This window comes from Labrus bergylta, chromosome 4 (assembly GCF_963930695.1).
Source record: "Labrus bergylta chromosome 4, fLabBer1.1, whole genome shotgun sequence".
Taxonomy (NCBI): Eukaryota; Metazoa; Chordata; class Actinopteri; order Labriformes; family Labridae; genus Labrus; species Labrus bergylta.
Window position 1 is genome coordinate 23,711,383 of NC_089198.1, and position 14,174 is coordinate 23,725,556.

The 14,174-nt window shown below is 36.8% G+C and overlaps 1 protein-coding gene across 2 annotated transcripts in view; it reads left to right on the top strand.

Annotated features, from left to right (window-relative positions):
• sntg1 (syntrophin, gamma 1) overlaps positions 1-13,046 on the top strand; it is a 32,416-nt gene extending 19,370 nt beyond the window's left edge. For both annotated transcript variants that reach the window (XM_065954156.1, XM_020649567.2), the window contains exons 13-19: positions 3,092-3,130; positions 4,505-4,621; positions 7,503-7,574; positions 8,136-8,288; positions 8,455-8,547; positions 10,941-11,051; positions 11,188-13,046. In XM_065954156.1, coding sequence (XP_065810228.1) covers positions 3,092-3,130; positions 4,505-4,621; positions 7,503-7,574; positions 8,136-8,288; positions 8,455-8,547; positions 10,941-11,051; positions 11,188-11,367 — 765 coding nt within the window. In that variant the 3' untranslated portion in view covers positions 11,368-13,046. The remainder of the gene's footprint in view (positions 1-3,091; positions 3,131-4,504; positions 4,622-7,502; positions 7,575-8,135; positions 8,289-8,454; positions 8,548-10,940; positions 11,052-11,187) is intronic.
• The last annotated feature ends 1,128 nt before the right edge of the window (positions 13,047-14,174 follow it).

The window sequence follows — 14,174 nt, forward strand, 5'->3', positions numbered from 1 at the left end:
GTAGTCATTGTTAGCAGTGAGAAGAGAACAGCATCGCATTGGGAAACAATCTGCACAAGCTTGTATTGAACAAGCTAATCGCTCTAAATCAATTCAAATCTCTTTTGGCTGACATAGTGTGAATGCATGTTTTCTTTGAATTGATGTTTTCCCTCGTGTCTTGTGCTTGTTTTTTGTACACTTAAGCTAATGCATTACTGAAACCTTTGTGTACTTTTATCCTGTCTGTTTACAAGAGGGCTTGCGCTCTCAAGTCCCTTCTTGATGAAGGTTTTTTCCAAATTCTAAGTAAAAGCACATTTTCTGATTAAAATTTGTCTTTCTTTCAGTGATAGAAATTAATTTGAAACATCAAAAGAAACATCAAGTTCCAGCCATGGCTTTGGGAGGTAACACTTAGGCTCAGTGGTGCTTTGAGCTTAATGCTAACGCTAACAAGCCCACAATGACTCATTGTGTTTATCAGGAATAACGTCTACCATGTTCATCATCTTAGTTTAGCGGCATTTGCTATGTGGCACCAAACACAAAGTAAGGCTGAAGCTAATAGTGATGTATTTTGATTTTTTTGTTAAGTATTTAGTGAAAGACTAAATTGTTAATCAGACAGACATTTCAACCTTCTAATTGGTTTACATGAAAATTTAAAGTATCACTGAATCAGAACTGATCATGAGAAAGACATGAATGTCCAATATAGGTTTCATGGTAATCCGGACAACAGTCCCTCAAATTCAAAATGGCATTTAAAGAAAAGTCAGAGGACATCTCAGAAGGATTAATGATCAGTGATCATGAAAAAATTCAGGCATTGATACACAGTCCATGTGAAAACTTGCTCATGGCGCAAAGTGTTGGATCAAAAGGCAGACATATCATTTTAAATGGAAAGATATTCATATTGCTATTTTTTGCATTCTTTCAGACAAAACATGTGTTTTGCTTATTTCTTTGTAGTATTACTTATTTGTAGTGTGTGTATGCGTTTTCCATTTTCATTTTACTGCTGCACAGCTGGCTGCCCCTCAGGGACCAATAATGGGATTTATTGATTGTTAAATCATGCTGAGGATCAGCTACAGTCCCACAAAAACCTTAACACAAACAATAAACCTCTAGGCTGGAGAATGTATTTGAAGAACTTGTGTTTATGAATTTTTCTGTTTTTGAAAGTCAAAATAAATATTCAAATAGAGACCTTTTTCAAGAAATGCAAATTACAGGGCCCCACTTTTTAAGACAGGAAACTTTGCAAATGAGATGTAGAAGCTGTCAAAAAAAAGCACAAACACCTAAAAATATATGGATATGAAAGATCTTATTCAGAGTCGGGTCATCTTTTGCTTTCAGAGCAGCCTCAGCTCTTCATGGATCTCTGTGATACAAACTGTGCTTTTGGTAGTCAAATGTGAAGGTGAAAAATGTCTCCAATTCTCAAAGCGATGATGCTGGAGGAAATCTGTTCTGTGCGCGCCACTTATATAAAATGTGTTAGTAAAAAATCAATAGATAAAATAAGGAATGTTCAGTATACCATGAAATAAAAATCATATACATTTATTGTTGTACATTATTTCCTGTGCAATACCACAGAAATGCGGCGTATATGTAGAGCTGCACACATGACAGGAAAATGCTTTGTAGCAGAAATGCTTTTAAATCTGTTTTTTGAGATGTACCTCTTTAAGTAAAATTATGTCTGTTTTTAAGCATTTTAATAAGCTATTTATAATTTATTTAATGTTCTAGTTTGCTTTGAAATTTCTATTGTCCTTCACTATCTTGCACAATTGAAGATGAACATGTGCATCCAGTGCAAATAGCAGATCTGATAGAATACCAAATGAGTGTCTGCAGTGCATTAAGTTCTGTATAGTTCTACAGCAATGCGAGTGAGGATGGAGGTACTTACATGTTACAATAAGCTGCAGCTGTATCACTGATGTAAAGGAGTAGAGGAAAGTTCACACACAGAACAACCATCATGATAACTTTATATATATAAAGATCATTGTAACTCAACTGGATGTCAATTTCAGGCAATCGAAATCAGCTTCTCTCTGAAAACATACAATTATGAAACACTTACTTTGTGGAAGGTCTACACTATAATCACTCATCCCCACCTTTCGAACCCTTATACAATAAAATATATGACTGTAAATTACACAAAAGTTAACATGTAGTGTTCCTCTGATTTAAAGCCCTATCGCCTTTGACTGGACTGCACTTAAGATGTTTTAATGGACCTTACTGATGTTCAATTTGGCAATTACTACGACAACATGGAATTGATGTTGAGTCATACCAAAGTATAAATACAAATTTTATTTAATAAAAGAGGATTTGATAAAGTATTTAAGTATTTATGTATGTTTTAGTTTAGGAAGAGTAAGGTAGTTTGGTTCTGGGTATATACTGGGTATATAAAAAACTCATCTGGATCCACACATCTTGTCCAAGTTAGGTTAGACCCTCAGTCACTGCCCACAGCGTGAATCTGAAGCCAGCACACATCCTGACAGTTATCTGGTATTTTCCTCTCAGCCTCTGCACTGAGAGAACATTGTGTTCTCTCCATCTGAAACAAACTCCGTAAACAGCTGTGACTTGTATTGCAGAGGATCAGGTACAGACATCCTAATTTTGGGAATTCTTTGCTAAGAACAATTTATTTTGATGATATGGTGTGGATTAGGAGCCAGCGATACCTTGTGACGTGAGCACAAGGTTTTAATTTAAAGCCTGACTGCTCTCTCTGTAGTTCCATTTGCTTTTATTATCACACACGCAGAATGGACTCTTTTAAATGGATTTTTTTTTAAAGAAGAGCCCCAGGTCTTTGTTGAAAATGACTCTATCTCATTTTCTAATTTGCTGGCATTGAATAAATGAAGCAACAATATTCCTTTGGTGCTGTGGTTAACATGTTAGCATGGATACTGGGATTCATAGTTTATGCATTCCTTGATGGATGCTCTCTGGTTCACTACAGGGTCAAACAATGATAATAAACTCTACAGTAATTAGTGTGTCATTGTTAGCAAGAGACAATTTAACGAGTTATTGATGTTCTCGTTGAATTTAACAGGTCAAGAAGATTAACCGGAACTTCCCAGTTAACCAGCAGGTAAGATGTTTTTTTCCTCATTTTCTTTTTGCTTTGACTTTAATTTATGTATTTTGTGGCAATCTTAAAAATCAAAAGGTAAGTGTAACCAGGTCAGTCAGTCAGAGAAAGGACACGTCCATGTCTTGCCAACTATTGCAACACAAGCAGAGTTTTTGCATCATTAAAGTCCGCTGAGAAATGATCAGAAAAACAACTTCAGTCATTAAACTGGCCGTGTCATCTTTCAGTCTAAACATGTGGAGCTAATGTGACTGCAGGGTTCCCTTTTTTCTTACATATTTATCTGGGTTTCTACTTGCCCCGAATCTTTCACTTGCTTGTTTTGCCATCAGTCAAAAAACTGAAAAACAAGCGAACATTTTAGTTGGGCTACAATCACCCTGAGTTTAATGAGCGCTGATGTTGAGATTCAGTTGATGTCTTAAATCTCAGAGCATTTGAAGTTGACGCTTTGCCTTCTTTCTCTTCACCTCCCTGCTGGCTTAATCTCTTTTTTTTCCTGAATACTGAACAGCCAAAATGTTAATACAGTTTGACTTCATGGAGGGGATGGAAAAATGACGATAATTATTGGGAAACAACACGATTTTGCATGATGTTTTAGCTACATGTACCTCTGTTTTCACGAGACCATTGTGGGCAATTTTACAAATCAATGAACATCAGAGCTGAATGATAAAACTGGATTTTTCGCATTGCATTTGTGTGTAGAGATCTACCACAGTTGGTGAATCCAAAACAGACTTGGACGCATACTTTATCTTTAAAATCCCCTGACAGCTTTGATTCAAATTTCAAAAATGTAGTCTGGACTAAATAAGCAACAATTAAACTTCAAATCAGGGGAAACAAAAACTTCCTTAGATATTAAGAGTTTAATGCCGTGGTTTCGATCAAACTGGATTGACATTTGCTTTGGAATGTAAGCTAACAACTTCACAATTAGCACAACTTTTTTATACTGAGACTGATTTTGACTTTGAGCACTGCCAAGAACATAAATGAAGGAATATAGGATGTTAAATACTGCAAAATCTGATTTCAATGTCGTGCTGATGAATATGAACGCCAGCATCCTAGATACCTTGGCTTCACAGCCTTAAACAGTTGAATTAAGAGAAAAATACAATATCCATCTATCACCAATAAGGACTATGTAGTGGGTGGGGGGGCTGGAGCCAATCCCAGATGTTATAGAGGCAGTGCACACCCTTCACAATTTGCCAGTCACTCACAGGGAAATATTCCTACATTGACTAAATATCACATTTTTGCTTTTTTTAATATCATCTATCCCCACTGTCTCCCAAGATCCCTGCTCTTACAGACCACATCCCTCATGTTTACATCTGTCTGTCCACTGTTCAATAGATTATCTATATGGGCTGGGTCGATGAGAAGGAGCAGGACTCAGTTCAGGACCGAATGTATTCACCAAAGTTCCTCGCTTTGAGGGGTTCGTCACTCTTCAAGTTTTCAGCACCTCCTGTAAGTTTAGATTCAGTTTCGTACTTCTGTTAACCATTGAACTTCTGTGTTTGAGCTGTCATTCAACTCTGCGGGAGATTTTTCATCTGATGTTAATGTTTTATCGAGGGATAAAATGCTTTCCTGTTAGAAAAAAAAAGGACGCAGCTCACTCATAATCATTTGTGCTGCATTGATCTTCCTCTTGATTGATGATGATCATTAAATCTGTTTACATTCTGCCAGCCACTTAAGTGATTATGACAAGAGGGATAAGCTGTCGATGGTACTGGGGATGAGAAAAGATTGATAGATAACTGAAATTGCCCGCTCAACTTGAATATGCTGATATAAATGGAATATGCTAATTAGAGTGGATGGTGTAATATAGCAGCCTGCTTGTTCAGACGATGTGACAAACCTCTTCATCACTGAACACTACAGTTCCCTATGAGACTTATTCTTTCTCATGCAGCAAGATGACAGTTTTGAACCCAACAGCAATTCATCAATACTTGACTGTGAGCTAAACCTCAAACAGCGGTTGTCCACTTACAGCATAGCAATGGTTGGTATTAATGACAAGCACTGGATTTAGATTTTTCCACATGCTAAAGTAATTTGCCTGGGAATGTGTTCAGCAAGACATCAAATAATTATAGTGTATATTTTTTTATTTCATTGTATAGCATAAAAACAACCTGAGAATCAAAGTTTGAGGACAATATCAGTGTTTTTATCTGCACTAATGTACTCTAGAATCGTTATCACTTAAAGGCTTAACTAGCTTCCCTGTAACAGCAGCAGTGTAGCAGCATATGTATTTATTATAGGTTTACTGTTTTCATAAACAATGCTCAAAGCATTTATCTCATTCCTAATTCTTAACTATTATTTTCTTCAAAAAGGCTAAGCATTGAAACCAACGAAGCCTGAATTAGAACTCACTTTAATTAAACTAACTACAAAAGTAACTTAAGTTTGCCATTTTTTTGTAAAAGGTTTATAGCTCTACTGGGCAACATGTAAAACTAAATTAAATAATCTCATTTCAGGGGTTGACATTAAGTTAAATTTGTCAATGGAACCTCTGGGCCACTAGTTTTCAAAGATCACTGGCCCGACCATTGTAACCGCTGGCCCAGGAATGTTACTTTTCATTCTAAAAATAACAGTCACCAATTTAATCTTGAACCATTCTGATGCAAGATTCAATTACAACTTTTATTTAATTGAGCTCTAATTATATCAAATATTTTGTATTGTTTTTATATTTATGAGCTCATGTTTATTCAACATGCTGGTAACTGTAAGAGTCTACTTAATCTGATATTAATATGAGACTGTGATAGAGCTGGAATCTCTCCTTCTTTCTTCTCTGTGAGAAACTCTTCATCCTTAGATCTTTACTTTACGAGCTCTCTTAAGGGCTGAGATGCTTTGTGAATAACTTTTATCTTTACCAGGATCTAGTCTTTAACTTTAGCTTTAACTTTCCAGCTCCTCCAGCTGTCTGTCACTGTGGCTAAAACTTTTCTCTGTTCTGTTTTCGTCATGCCCTGCTGTCACTCTCGACTCTTCTGGTGATTTTTTTCCCCTTTGAATGCAGATTGAAGCTCGGCTTTTGTCAGGCTCTGATGGTTTTAAAACCGTTTCAACAAATGTGTTTTTTATTAGAGAAAACCTGCGCTAAAATCTGTGTGCGAGCGTCCAATTCGAGAGTAGCGAGCATGCTACTTCACGCTACTGTCCCTGGGAGGGACAGCAGTGAAGCTGTCGGCTTCCTTTCAACTATGACACACTAGCGCGCACACGAGCGCTTGATACATTGATGCTGTAGCAGTTATTAGCACAACGTATTTTAATTAATAACTGACAAAACACCAGTATGACAGGATAGCGCTGTGAAATATAGAACGTGTTACAGTCTCTTTTTTTTTTCAGGCAGTATTTTAACTGGCCCGAGCGGGCAATCAGCTGGCCCGGACTCTGTCAATCATTCATCCGGGCCAGCGAGCCAGTTATAATGTCGAGCACTGCATTTACATGTCTTTTAGAGAACATGTATCCACACTACAACTGACTTAAAAGTTTTGCTCTTAGCAATCGCTGACGCTAGCTAAATACATTTGATTCAAGTCAAGCAACAACCTCCGGTGGTGAAAATTATGGCAGTGGGAAGTGCAAAAAAATGCAGTTCATTGAGTGTCCACTTGAGGCTGGCTCCAAAAAGTCCAATATGCACCCCATATTAAAATGTCTAATTTGACTGCAGAAATTAACATTTTTACAGCCTGGTACAAAATAATTATTTTGGTCTCATGTCTTTATCCGCACACACAGCACAGGGAGTGAATTTATTTTATAACTCCTTGTTTTGATTTTAGAGTTATTCATAATAAAGGGTGTGTATGACCTGAGTGACATGCGGGCTTGTTAGCGGTTTGTCAGGAGGCTTAAGACCCGCCTAAGCTTCAGCTCTTTGCCTGTTACCAGGTTGACCGAAAGTTATTTGAGACAGCAATATGCGGATGCCATCAAAAGGCTTAGAAAATGTGGCTTCAGATACAGATTGGTGACATCACTGAGACTATGTCCATGTATATCAAGTCTATGGTAAAAGCTAATCAGTAGCTTTCATTTCAGCCAACAAAAAAATGTGTTACTAGCACAAAACTAAAGTCTGCTGTTGATTTCTTCTGTGTGAACTCTAAAACCCATATTTGAAAAAGAACTGCATCTGCTGTGTTAGCAACAATAAGTAAGGTAACTAAGCAAACTGTCAATGCTGGTTGTTTTTTTTCAAGTATGTCAAACAAGCCAACTGTACAAATACATGCATGGGCATCCTTGATAAAAACAACATTTAAAATCAAAAATAAAATGTATGCAACATTTTCAGGTGACAACATGGGACTGGACCAGGGCAGAGAAAAGCTTTACTGTTTATGAGATAATGTGCAAGATCTTAAAGGTAAGGCAGTCTTGTCTATTTCAGTACTTTATTATGTTTGGATAAGAAACCCTCACCCAAGAGAAAAAAAAGGGAATATACTTAATCTATATAAATCACTGATTTATTTGAATTTGTTCTCCTTTATTCCCACTGAGATGCTGAGGGTTCAGATTGTATTGTGCAGTTTCTGCAGGTTCGCGGTCACTTGGATTATGGGAATCTATAGGCAATTCATTATCTTGACTCTTATTTTGTTAAACTTATTCATACAGATTCATGTACTGAATTAGATATAAGCTGACCTGCACTGCCATACCTATTACACAGCACCAATTGGTTCCATAAGGCTATATGAAAAAATATCAGGGCTTTGGGGTTCAGCTAATGTAAGTGTTGAGCAAACACAGAAGAAGAATTCAAATGCTCTTAAAGCCGCAGTAATCAGTCTTGACTGGATGTCAAAGTAAGTAAAGCTTGCTTTAGCTTCAAGAAACTGCATTGCTGTTGCTTCTTGTTATCTCTGTGTCACTCTGCCAATCTGTACCTGATCGGCATGGCAGCCTCACTGTCTTATCTTAGGATAATGACCTTCTGGACAAGAGAAAGCACTGCTTCAGCGTCCAGACAGAGACGGGGGAGGACTTGTTCTTCAGCGTGGAACTGGAGAGCGAGCTGTTGACCTGGGAAAAGGCTTTTCAGATGGCTACTTTCCTGGAGGTGGAGCGGATACAGGTCTGCGCCTTAACAATGTGCAGGGAATAGTGATGATTCTAATCTGGCACACTGTTCCGGCTCAGTTGTTTCAGTACAAAGATTGATAATGCTCATATGACTTTTCCAGCTGAGCAAAAGTGCCTGTCTTGTCCTTGTGGTAACATCTTGTTCTCATATTCTGCAGTGTAAAACATATGCCTGTATCATGGAGAGCCACCTCATGGGACTTACAGTTGACTTCAGTATGGGCTTTGTGTGCTTTGACGCAGCTTCAAAGGTGAGTGTGCGACTTCATCATCAATAAGAATATGGAAAAACGATCCTCTCAGTGGGAGATTTCAGACGATTGTATTGTACATACTGAGATGACATCAATCACAATTCCTCAGCCTCACTTATTCTATTTTTTGCTGCTGCTAACTTATTCTGCACTGCATGCATTTTGAGAGCATGAGCACATTTATTTTGACGGCTGCTTCCCCCCCTCAGTACAAACCTCTCATTCCAGCCTGCAGTACATTTTGGCCTTTACCCAAGTCTGCGAGCCATGCAGACAACTCCGCTGGTGCACATTATGTGGATGAGCAGGACACAAGCACTGTCATATTGTTCTCTAAGATTTTGGCCCTAATTCCTGCAATGTGAAGCAGCAATGTCCCACAAGGATGGTAAAAATGTTGCCAGCGTATTGTATACAGAACAAGATCCATATGTAGACTGAAATCGCACACAATTCACTGGGCAGGATAACTTTGTAATTAAAATCTGCTATTGGGAAATGGAAAAGAAAAACATGTTAGAATAATATTGAATCTGAAACTGAAGCTCATATAAACGCTGTTGAACAAGTTAAGCTGGAATCTGCTGGCTAAAGACAGAGTGAGATGTTTTTATCAACAAAAAAAAAATCCTGAATTAAGGAAAGTATTTTAAAAGAAATCTGAATTTGAACATATTCAACAAGGATGACAAATGCTCGGATGATTTAGGGTTAAGATTGAGCTGATGAAGTAAAATTATGACTTTTAAGACACACAACAAAGGAGATCATCAGCTAGCCAACATTATTTACGCAAGATCGAGTAGATTAGGTAACTACATGCATTGGAAATTAAATTAAAAAAAACCCAATATAACCATAACTTGAGAGTGGAAAATGTCTTGTTTGATCTATTCTAAGTATTCATATTATTTAACACTGTAAAATTAGTAATACCACAATGCAAATGTACACCATGTACCTTGAGTGACACGTCACAATTCAGATTTACTTTAGATGGCCTAAATCAAAATCAAACAAGGATAACATTTTGAAACCTGTGAAACCTCAAGAGCAAAAGAAATGTGAAGAACACATAATCAGAAATCCATTATCTATGCAGACATTAAGCATTTGCTTGAGCTTAATTTACAAGAAAGAGCATAAAAGAAGTCATGGCGCCTGCTGGCTCTGTTGCTCTGATTAAAACCAAAACACCCCCCTCCCCCCTGGTGCACACTGATTATATACACACCCACCTCTGTAGAAGTGCCCATAGTGCTGCACAAATCTTACAAAACAGTAAAAAACCACTGCAAATAAATTTAGAACAAATACAAGTGAATACGAGCTCTTGGTACAAAAAGTGTGAGGAGAGTGGCTACTGTAAGTGTCTTATAAAAATGAATAATTTTAGATTTTAAATGCATTTTGCTTAACTTAATGTATCTGAATGGAGTAGAAATGGAAACTAACTATGTTAGGTTTTAATGTTTCTGTAGAAATGTATAAGAGTTTATAAATGGCATTTATTTATATGAACCCTAAGTTGTAAAGTAATTAGTATCTGCAGCTGGAACATATTTTCAGTTGAGTAAAATATACATACAGTATTTCTTTCTAAAATGAGGTAGTCCAAAGTGTAGGATTGCATAGAAGCTAACGCTTTAGCTACTTCTGCATTATCATACAATTATCTCGTAAGAAGCTAACCTCACAAGGAAGCGGAATAACCTTTTCTTAACTTTTTTTCCATTAAGTTCAAATAACCTTTCGAAAATGAGGTGCTTATGACTGACAGGAGAGAGATTGTGATGTCATCACCTCTATAATGAGCAACAACGTCTCGTAGAAAGGCTGTCACACTATAGAATATCAGCTTTGACTAATATTTGTTTCTTTCCCATATCACAATGAGATGTCATATGTATGGTATGTTGAACATGATTTCTTGAGCAATTATTAATGAGACTGGTGTCGGCGTAATTATTACAGGTACAGTATTGCAGCATATATCAAAGAGATCCATATTCATGGCGGCCAGCTGTCTGCCTGAGGAGTCCGTCTGGAAGCTGGCTGTCGTTTGGCTCACTGTGCAGCTTTTGTTTATTCACTTCAACACTAATTGAATCACTGAAGCTCTGCTATTTCAGGTGAAATTGCTGTGGCTTGTTAAATTTCCCAATGGCAAAAATAACATTTTTATATCTCAGAAGGACTGCTATCTGCTATCTGCTGACATGCCCCATTTCTCACTGGATCCATGTGGACGTAGACATGATTTATTCATAGAAAAATGACACAAGAAGGAATTCACATATTAGATTAAAGTAAATAAAGATTCATAGTTGCATTGTATTGGTTCAGAGCTTAAAATCATTCTCACAAAATCTGTTACTTCTACATTTCAGGCGGTGCTGTGGAGATACAAGTTCTCCCAGCTGAAAGGATCGTCGGATGATGGAAAAAGCAAGATCAAGTTTTTATTCCAAAACCAAGACTCCAAATCAATTGAAGCGAAGGTAAAGCAGAGGGATATTTAATGCTTGATGTCAAGAGGAAAGTTACTCAACAAGAATTTAAAAAGCAGCAAGGTCAAAGAAAATGAATTGCTCATATATGACTTGAGTATCGATTTTTTTTCTCTCTCTCTTTCAGGAGCTGGAGTTTTCAAACCTCTTTGCCGTGCTTCATTGTATTCACGCTTTCTTTGCTGCCAAAGTTGCGTGCCTGGACCCCATGTTTGTGGAAAGCCAAGGCACTGCAACTACCACCGGGTTTCATTCTCTTTCTATCTCATGTAATTCACAGACACCTAAACTCAAATACGCCACTTGACAGGCACCGCTTTACCCACACCCCCTCTGATGGGATGCTGCACTTAGCCGAGACTGTGGCCTAAATGGGTGGACAGGAGAACTGGAAAATGTTCAAAATATGACACTATGGAGGACAGCTGCATACCATAGTGGAATTAGACACCTCTCTTGGAGCTATATACTTGATATCTCAAAAGACGTTTCAGATTCCTTGAATAACTGTGGACCTAAGGAAGTACCTCTACTTTGAGAAACTTCCCAAAAAAGACTCTATGGACACAAAAGGTGCCAATCAGCAAATGTTTTTAAGTGTATTTGTTCTTCTCTTGATCCTCAGACATCCCTATAATCAACACATCTCAAAGAAAAGTGAAGTTCTTGTCCCTTTTTAAGAAATTTTAGTCAAGACTTTCAACAGAGAGTTTCAACAAAGCAGACTTTTCACCTTTTTGTGCCACATCAAATGTTTAATCACTTGAACATCCGCAAAGACTTATCTTATACACTGGTTATGGTTACTAAGTGTGAGGAGGCGTTCTATATTTCCAGTTCAAGGTGTGTGTTCATGAGGTGGAATTTTTAACTACAGTCAAATAGTATTAAATAAATTATTTTTCACTATATTCAAACTAAAAAGAAATGGCAACACAACATTTAGTAACCCGAAAGATTGCTAGAAGCATAGGTGGACGATTATACAGTGACCTCATATTTTTCTCTATATATTCTGAACACCCATGTCAGACTAACTCTTTGCTGTAGTACTGGACAGGAAAGCTGTATGAAAGTGTAGTTTTGACTGTACGGATGAGAGTGACACTTTAATAATCAGTTTCACCACCCATGCAGCCACAATCAGACAAAACCATGCACTCCAAACATGATTAGAAACACCCTCATCATGTTTATAGCATTTTCTCACAAACTTGATTATGTAAATAAACAGTGACATTCAAATGAACTCAAAGAATGATGAATTATGGCGATTACTTGAGGGATTACTTGTAGGGATTATTGCATTTGTTAATTTGATGTGCACCAGAGATGGCTAGGTAGATAGCTCATAACCTTGTGCTCCTTTCAACATTTACTATATGGACCAATTTAGAAGAATAAAATCAACTATGGTGTATCGTTTGGAATATTTTATCTGTTTTGACTTCAGCTTGTAAATATGAAGAATACTTTTTCATTGACAAGGAAAAAACAAACCACGAGGAGGGAATAGAAATATGTAGCGTCATGTCCTCTAAAGGTTTGAGATGCCCCTTTAAACTGCACTCTCTGTTAAATAGTTTGCATATGCAGCAGAGTGACAACTTAACTATCATTTTCAAATAGAGTTCAGGTCAATTAGTGTAATTAGTCATGCTCTTACCTTCCATTTACATAGTAGAATCCAAACACAAGAGGCCCATGGGTAAGTAAACTCTAGAGGATAGTAAATTAAATGGGGTCAGTAAAGTGCTTGGTACTGTGTGGGGCTTGTTGAGATGACATGTGTGTTTGAGAGCGACTAATGGTGGTGCAGTCTATGCAAAGAAAGTCTGAGGGATGCTTTTGTGCTTCAAAATGATCACGATTACATACCCTTATAACACAGGATCTAAAGAGTGAGGTTTATCTTATTTTTAGCAGATGTTTTATTAACAAATATGCTGTGTCATAAATTAATAAATGAGACCTTTTATAACATGGCTCACTTGTGGTCAGTTGTATTTTTTATGTTTGGGCACTGAATGTTCTGCAGTAGTAAGTCTGCAGTCAAAGTGTGCAATGTTTCTGCACTTAAAGTTGCTTTTATGACTTTGTGGTTTTGCATATAGGGTATTTACAGTATAAAATGGACAGCTGGAAATTGTTCTTGACAAAACTTAAAGGAATATTTATTTTCTGATAAATACTCCTCATTGCTGTCTTTTTTTAGAGTTATAAGATGCCATTATCATGTTTGTGCCTTGAATTTGAAGCTGGAACCAAGAATTACCTTAACTTAACACAATGTTGAGATACAGGGGAAATCTCAACAAAGTCAACAAAATCACCTTCAAGCTCCCATTAGCAGTATTTCTTAAAATGCATCATGTTTTAGTATGTTTAGACACCATTTAAATACACTAATATTTTTGTAGCAACAAGCAAAACAAGTATCATGTGTGTCATGGTGTCACTGTATTGCCCTAACAGATTAATTATTATATTATTATTAATTATTATTTGCAAGCAAACTTAATTCTGTACAATGTGAACAAACAATTCAAATATTTAGAAAGTATAAAATACCACAAGAAATTCAAAGTAAAAGTCACCAAAAAGTCAAAAAAGCTTCAGCTTAGAGCAAAAACAAGTGTAGCACAAATTATATTGGATAAGCAGATTCATCATAGAAACAGAGGCTAGCTTTAGCTAACGTAGCTAACTCATTCATTTTCAGCTCATGACACTTTAACTTACATTATTAATGCAGCATGGTCTGGAAGTCCTCTAATCCTCCTTGCTGTCCTTGTTATCCCTCATTTGGGGCAACACCATTGACCATATGTTATTATACAGTCTACAGCACGTTAGTATTCCCATTGCTGGAGTTAGAAGTCCGTAACAACCACCATTGTCAATGTCAACCCTTCCCTCGTCTCTTAAATTCAACTAAAGTAAAATATTGTTATATTTAATTTCTTTACGTTGTAAAACACAAGCCAGTTTAATTAGTCCATATGTCAACAGTTATTTACAGTTCCAGCCTTTTTAATTTATTTTCTTAGTTTTACTAAATGCATTATAAAAGTTAAAACAAATACTTTATTTAAGTGTGGTAAAATCCTTAAT